The sequence below is a fragment of the Pseudopodoces humilis genome, chromosome 9, assembly GCF_049639895.1.
Source record: "Pseudopodoces humilis isolate 2021_Gansu_Grassland_sample_001 chromosome 9, ASM4963989v1, whole genome shotgun sequence".
NCBI lineage: Eukaryota > Metazoa > Chordata > Aves > Passeriformes > Paridae > Pseudopodoces > Pseudopodoces humilis.
This window is the reverse complement of record NC_142208.1, coordinates 17584817-17591861: the sequence shown is the minus strand read 5'-3', so window position 1 is coordinate 17591861 and position 7045 is coordinate 17584817. Positions and strand designations below refer to the sequence as shown.

General features: G+C 47.6%; 1 protein-coding gene across 2 annotated transcripts in view; it reads right to left on the bottom strand.

The window, feature by feature from the left end:
* Positions 1-264: 264 nt before the first annotated feature.
* Positions 265-7045, bottom strand: part of SEC31B (SEC31 homolog B, COPII component) — a 30687-nt gene continuing 23906 nt past the window's right edge. For both annotated transcript variants that reach the window (XM_014250445.2, XM_088059428.1), the window contains 5 exons: positions 5995-6050; positions 4626-4772; positions 4088-4204; positions 2679-2750; positions 265-2122 (listed from right to left, as the gene is read on the bottom strand). In XM_014250445.2, coding sequence (XP_014105920.2) covers positions 1943-2122; positions 2679-2750; positions 4088-4204; positions 4626-4772; positions 5995-6050 — 572 coding nt within the window. In that variant the 3' untranslated portion in view covers positions 265-1942. The remainder of the gene's footprint in view (positions 2123-2678; positions 2751-4087; positions 4205-4625; positions 4773-5994; positions 6051-7045) is intronic.

The window sequence follows — 7045 nt, the reverse complement described above, 5'->3', positions numbered from 1 at the left end:
CTGAGTCTGGGGGCCTTCTTGTGTCTGATACAGATGAAGAGTCACAACTGACACAGGTGATCTGGAGATCAGTGCTCTGACCTTGCAGCCTTAGGGAGTGAATAAGACCTGAGGTTTCACCACAGCAGGATGGATGCCACCTATAGCAGCAGAGCCCAAAATCTGGTTTGCCCCACACAGTCCTCAACTACCCCCTCAGTGGGTGGCCATGCAAACTGAGTAAGTCCCATGCAGCCAGAGGTGATAAGCCTATGAAAAAAAGCATCACAAAACACAGCTTTTATTTCACTGTTCTGTAATTTCTCAGTGCATCAAACCACAGCGATAGAAACAATACAGCAGCAAACAAGGAGGCACTTTGACCTGGAAAGGAGAGAATGAGACACGTCCTCTTCCTCCCTTCTCTGATTCTCCTTCCTCCTAAGTCTCATGGTAGACTAGGTTGATTTCGTGTACATCACTGAATCGCAGGCACACGATAACATTATCACTCAAGCAGCAAGCAGAGCAAATAGGGACTGGCTGCATCCAAATCTTGGGAATAAGCCTTGCTCTCAGCTATGGATCAGTGATTATGCTGCCTGGTTAGTAAGTAGGATGTTGAGAGAGAAGGCAAGGAGGGAGGAAGAGAGGGAAATATACACACACGAAGATGTGCCCTGAAATCCCATCTGCCTTCCCAGATTTCCTCAGAACGGATATGCTTCATTCATCTACTCCCAGAGGAATTGCCACAGTGATGAGAAGTCTCAGCACAATCCATATCTTCAAGTCCTGACAGCATCATCTCCTGCAGCATATTCCTACCACCATAGTGCCAAAGGGCCTTTGAGAACCACCTTTGCATCTATCTAACGGTAGGCAGTATGAATGCATCATACCTGTAGCAATGAGCTGTCTCTCCCTGCTCAAGTCTGAGCTGTTCAGGGTAGCTCAAGGGAAATCTTTATGGGACTTAAACAATCCCTGCTGCTCTTGAAGTCCCTAGACCATCTGAAAAATCTGAAGTAGGAAGCCTTTAGATAACACCAGTGGGTAAAAGTCCAGCTGTGCTAAAATAAAAGAAGTGAAAAAGGCTAGGAGGCCGAAAGGGCAGCTTTTAGCCACAAGACAGGATGTGACTGGCTCTGGGGAGAAGCGCACAGAGCACAACCTGCCAGCATTCCTGAATGGGAGAGTCCCAGGAACTGGAAAGGGAAATCATTCCTGGACCTGAAACATTATGGGCTTGAGCATGCAGCTGATGGGGGAAAAGATACAATGGAAAGTGGATAGAGGGTAAACAGGAAACTTGACTTTTAAAAACAAGAGAGCTGGGTGAAGAAAGAGAACCAAAGCTGACCCAGAGTAGACTAATAGTTAGCCCCACCTGTAGCAGGATAGGGGTGCAGAGGGGTGAAAGAGTGAGTCAAGGATGAGAATGAAGAGAAAGAAGGAGCCAGGAGAGATCCTTGTTGCAATCCAACAGAGTGAGGACACACCAGCCTACATTCCCAAGGCAGCCCAGCTACCACTCAGGAAGTTTACTCTGCAGCAGGGAATAGAGCCTGAGGCTCTTCTGTGGTGGTGCTGCAGGTACCAGCCCTGTTTGTTTCCTGAAAAAGCAGTGTCAGCCTAGAAGGGAAGGAGTTTCCCCTTTGTGCTGTGGATATAGGGAAGAAGAAGGACCTCTGTGCAACCTGGGCAGCCTGAAATTGAGATCCTTGGGATGAAAAGTGGCCTCAGACTAGTAAGAAAGAAGAAAGAACAGACTCCAGGAGCTGCAGGCACCAGTGGGCTTCTGGAAAGTGGATGGGGCCAGGCATACTGGCCTAGCACAGTTCCAGGCACTGGCACAAACCTATTTCTCCAGAGTCAGAAGGAGAGTCCACAACCTGCAGCACATTAACAGGTGGGCCAGTCCACCAGCTCTTGGTGTGCACTGTTCCAGCTGCTCCACACTTTACACATTCAGCTTGCCTGCTATGGTCATGAGGACTTTCAGGATGGGCATGAAACCAGACACCTCACTGAAACTGCTGCTGCTCACAACTTGGGTGTGAACCAGGAGACCCTGTGGGTAGTTCTTAGCCTCAATGCATCGGGCAATTTCATGGAGACCCATGAGGATGGTTGGAGAGAGCTGTGGAGAGGGAGAAGAAATGAGTCAGCATGGTCAGCAATATAACACAAATCTCTCTCCCTCCACACCCTTCCTTACTATTCTCCACTTCATCTTTACCAAACAGCACCTATAAAGTCAAGCACTGGCAGGAAGGATAGCTGCTTCTTCCCTTGCTTTCCCAGACTACAACTCCCAGCTGGCATCAGCAACTGGCATCACCAACTTCTGATTTTTCTTGGGAGAAAAAGTGGTTCACACTTAACCACTCCCAAACTGCCCCTTCCCATCTAGGATGCCACTTCCCATCTAGGATCTATGTTCCAGTATACTTCTTGAAGGGTAAAAGCACCTTGCAGATACCTCCTCAGCTTTTCCTAACACTATGTCTGGGCCAAAGTTAAGAAAGAAGATACAAGGCTGGCTGAATTCATGGTCATTACAAGCTCTGGCACACCCCTTGTCTTCCAAGTGAACATGTGCTGGTTATATTGGTACAGACACCAAAACCCACAACCCAGTGCCAAGGTGGGCTCAGGGACCCAGCTGGACCACAAAGAATGTGGCATCTACTTACCACCTGCTCACGGAGCTTCTCATACAAACACTCCAGCCGCTGCACTGCATCTTCCAGCTTCCTTCGCGTTTTCTGAAGCAAAACAGGTATTGCTTGTCTGCCAGAGCTTCAAAGCCACCTCTCCACAGCCAAAGTGCTCTCACTCAGTCCCTCCCTTCCTCTGTCTTTCCAAAGCACCTTACAATTCAGCTGCATCTCAGCCTCTGACAGCCAGGGTCTGTGACACAAGCCAGCCATGCCCTCACTCTGCACATGTACATATGTGTATATATATGTATCAATATACATTGTCTCCCCAGCATGGAAAGATGGACTGCCCCTTTTTCCCATCTCCCAGCCCCTCCTTCCTTCTGGCAGTACTTGCAGACCACAGGATAGAGTGACTACTTCCAAAGTGTGAAAAACATCCACTAGTTGACCCATGGGGTGTTCAGACAGCTCGTCTCCTTAGGGAAGAGGGAATATCTTTCCCATTCTAGGTAACCACCACAGAAGATGACTGAGTACTGAAGCTCTGATGAGACTGACCTCATTAACCCCATCTTGAATAACCCACTCACACATAACTTATTCCATGAACACAAATGCCTGGCTCTGGGCACTGCTGGAACAGGCCTGGGAGCCACAGGAGTTCAGGTGCCTTGCACTGCTGCTGTACAGGGCCAGCTATTCACCTGAGTCAAGCGCTTAAGGCTAAACTAGCAGGTCTTTCTGTCCATAGAGGAAGCCTTTAGATTATCTCCCAGAAATTGCTATGCTGCACTCCCAGAAAGCACAGAGGAAACACACTCAAGATACTGCTCTAATTGCCTGACTCTGAGATAGCAGTCTGGGCTCAGTGTTCATCCTAGCACCTATCAAGCAGAGGTATTCTGGAAGGCTTCTTAGTCACACCAAGCCCTAGGAAGACTTAGCAACCTAACGCAATATGCAAATACTGCTTTTCTGCTTCCAGATAGCCTGACCTGATACATTCACCCAATGTGATATGTGCCAATAGCCTTTCAGGAACCGAAGACTGTTTGGCTTTCTTTTCCACCTGGAATATCTCAGCCTTTTCCTTTAAGCTCCAAAGATAGTTCATGCAGAGCTGGTAATACCAGCTATCTGCAGACCAAACCAGTGAAACTGAATTAACTGAGTAAATTCTTCTACTTTCCTTAAAAGAAAGAGCCAGGAGGACAGAATCATTGCTCCAAGAAAGCAATGAGAAGCAGTGGGTAAAAGCTAGAGAATGCATTTCAGTTCCCAAGGATGAACAAGCCTGCAGCCTAAAGGAAGGAGGTAAACAGAGATTAACTTGGTTGTAGGGACAAGACTTTTCCTCTCTTTACCCAACCAAAAGAAGGAAGCAGCAGTCAAACATCTATAAGGGAAGAAAGTCAAAGATAAGAGAAGGGAGGACTTACTGGATCAGTGGCAACAGCTGAGCAGCGTTGCACCAACCCTTCAAATGTAGTCTTCAAAGCCTGGTGCTCAGGGGGCAGCTCCTTCCTCTCAATGCTTTCCCGAGGTAGCTGGTGATACTGACAGGAAAAAAAGCAGATGAATTAATGAAACAGGAGCATGAAAGGCTGGAGCAGGCAGATTCTCCTATTGAAACTAGAGAACAGAAAGAATTTCACCCCTTCACAAACCCAGAGAATATCTGGAAGCGCAGAGTTAGGTTATCATCTTTAGACTGTGATACAGCCCCAGGCCTCCTTGGATTCTCAACTCCCAGCAGGCTGACAGCCTGCCTGGTCTCCTTGGCTCTCTCCCACCCATACCCAGGTGTCATTTTTCCAACCTGGCAACTCTTCTAATGCTCAGGCAGAGATACCTTGTAGGGGCTAGGGATCAGCATATGCCCTTTGCAGCTGCCAAGTAGCAAGAACCTCAAAAGCTGAGTTGTTTTTCTACTTGACAAGATGCTGGTGGCTGGGGAATGCCCTACTTTCCTGGTACCTGTAGGCTGCCTTCCTTGGGTGCTCCTGGGGGTGACTGGCCGGATTCTTTCAACCTGGATAGCTGAGGATGGATCCCTTGGGGTTCAGCAGGCAGGCCCATTACTGGAGCTGTGATAGGGGCCGGTGGAGTAAATTTCTCAGGCAACTGTCAGCAAAGAAAGGAAAGGAAAAAAAATACCAAGTAAACCAAGTCCAAGGAAGAAGGGTCGGTTGCTTCTCCACAGAAAGATTAAACATCCTTTCTAACTTGAAGAGTCTCCAGTTCTCAAGATGATGAAAGAAAACATCCCTGTTCTTTCAGCCCCCTGACTCAGAGAATGGGGCCCTTCCTCTTCCATCCTAGATGAACAGTCAAAGCAACAGCAAGAAAACCCCTCTGGAATTGTTCAATCAAACAGATCTGTTACCCCTGAGAGCACCGGTCCTCAGAAAGCCGCTTGGTCTCTGCAACGGCACGAGTCCTGAATGTAGAGATTAGCAGCAGTAAAGTGTCCAACTGAGCAAGTATTGGGGAAAATCCCACGACATGGGGGGAGATTCCTCTTGCAAACACTTCATCGTGCCCCTGCTAAGCCAGAGAGTCATGACAGATTCTCTCCAACAGGGCTAGATCAAAAGGAGATGGCTTTAACAAGAGGCTAATCCTGTTGTAGTGAGCACAGCCTGAAGCAGGTTCCCAGCTATGCTGCCAGAAAAAAGGGCGAGAAGTCTGTTCCAAACTAAAGAAGAGGAGTGGGGGGTGGGAAGGATGCCAAAGAAGCTTCTCATCACACCTGCCAGCAGGCAGCAGTGATAGAAATGGGGTATTGAGAGCATTTTTTGCAGAAGAGCTCAGCTCACAGGCCCTCCAGTGCAGTCACAACAAGGCAAAGAGCTACAGGACCAACACAGCAGGTAGCTCATAGCTACACCTGTTCCAACTTCTCTCAGCACAAGTGCCTTATCATTTGATATCAGCCTGAGGAAAATCACTGTTGGTCCCACTGTGCTGAGGAAAAATGCTGCCCCTAGCTGTCAGGTTTGAAGAGAATGGGATCTCCTCAACCACTATCAAAAAAATTATGTAGGCAAGGGCATAAGATTAAATCTGTATTTTTAACAACAACTTACTGTAGGCAGCCTGGGAAGTACTGACAGAAGATGCAACATTAGAGCTGATAACCATGTTACAAAACAGCCACCCTGCAGAGCAGCATGTAACTTTGGATGGCAAAGAGTCAAGATTAGACTCACGTCCTAGCCATGCATGCAGTGCAGGCCTAGACAGAGCAACAGGGACAGAGACCTGCAGAGTTTGACAGGAATGTATCTGTTACATGGAACTCCCTGGATAAAAGACAACCAACACAATGTAGCTGAAAACTTACCTTTTTCTTTTGAAGGCCTCCTCTTCCAGTAGAGGGATCACTCCAAGATTCCTGAGCTGCCAGGACAGAGGACAAGACACAAACTTCAGACTGTGAGAAGCTGGCTGCAGCAACAATTCATAGCTGCTTGCATGGTTTAGAACTTCCTTCAGGAGAAGTCCCTTTGGCTTCAAGTCCCTTGTCATTGCACCTTTAGACTGTTTGAGCTGAGGAAGTTCAAACCCAGCTCACAGGCCCATGAGATGCTCTTGCTTCCCCTTCCCTAATTTCATTCTTAGTATCCAAGAGTGTGCACAGCCTTGGTGATGCCTGAGGTGATATCTGATCAGATTGAACTGGCACACATCCACTCCCACACGGGACATTTTTTTTAACTACCTGAAGTTTTCTGGATCCTGTATAAGCTGCAGAAGTCAGTCTCAGAGTCGGGCCTGAACCTTGGTGGGGACCTGCATAAGTGTGCACCTCACATTTCAGTAAGTTGTTGGGATTCCTCAGCGAATCTGGCACTGAGGTAGCACAGCAAGAGCTATGCTACCGGTGAGAGGGCTCCTCACCAGCACTCACAGGAATGCTCATGGTGGCAGTCCAAAGCAATACAGGCTGCTCCAATTAAGGCAGAAAGATTTAGGGGTGGGTTCCCTTCCAAAATCATGTTCAGAACCAAAACTTAGCAAAATTTGCTGACTGCCAAATAGAAGGGAATAGACTTAACCAGTAAATGCTTTGGGAGCGGAGGGGTGTCTCAGCAGATGCTTCTGTGGTACTCTAACCTCACTCCAGGTAATTTAAAATCCATCAGACAACATGACATCAAAACACTTGCGTCCACTCTTCATTCTGCAAAGGTCAAATTGCAACTACCTTGCCTGCTGCTGTCCTGTAAAGGTACCTGCATCTTTAGACAAAACCCCAGGATTAATAACCTCAAGCACATGAGACAGGAATAATCTGTGAGAAAACAGAATAATTCTAAGGAGCCAATATCAGAATTGCTGGAGCTCAGAGCCACACTTAATGAGCTACTGATTCTGAACTGAGCTTTAAAAAT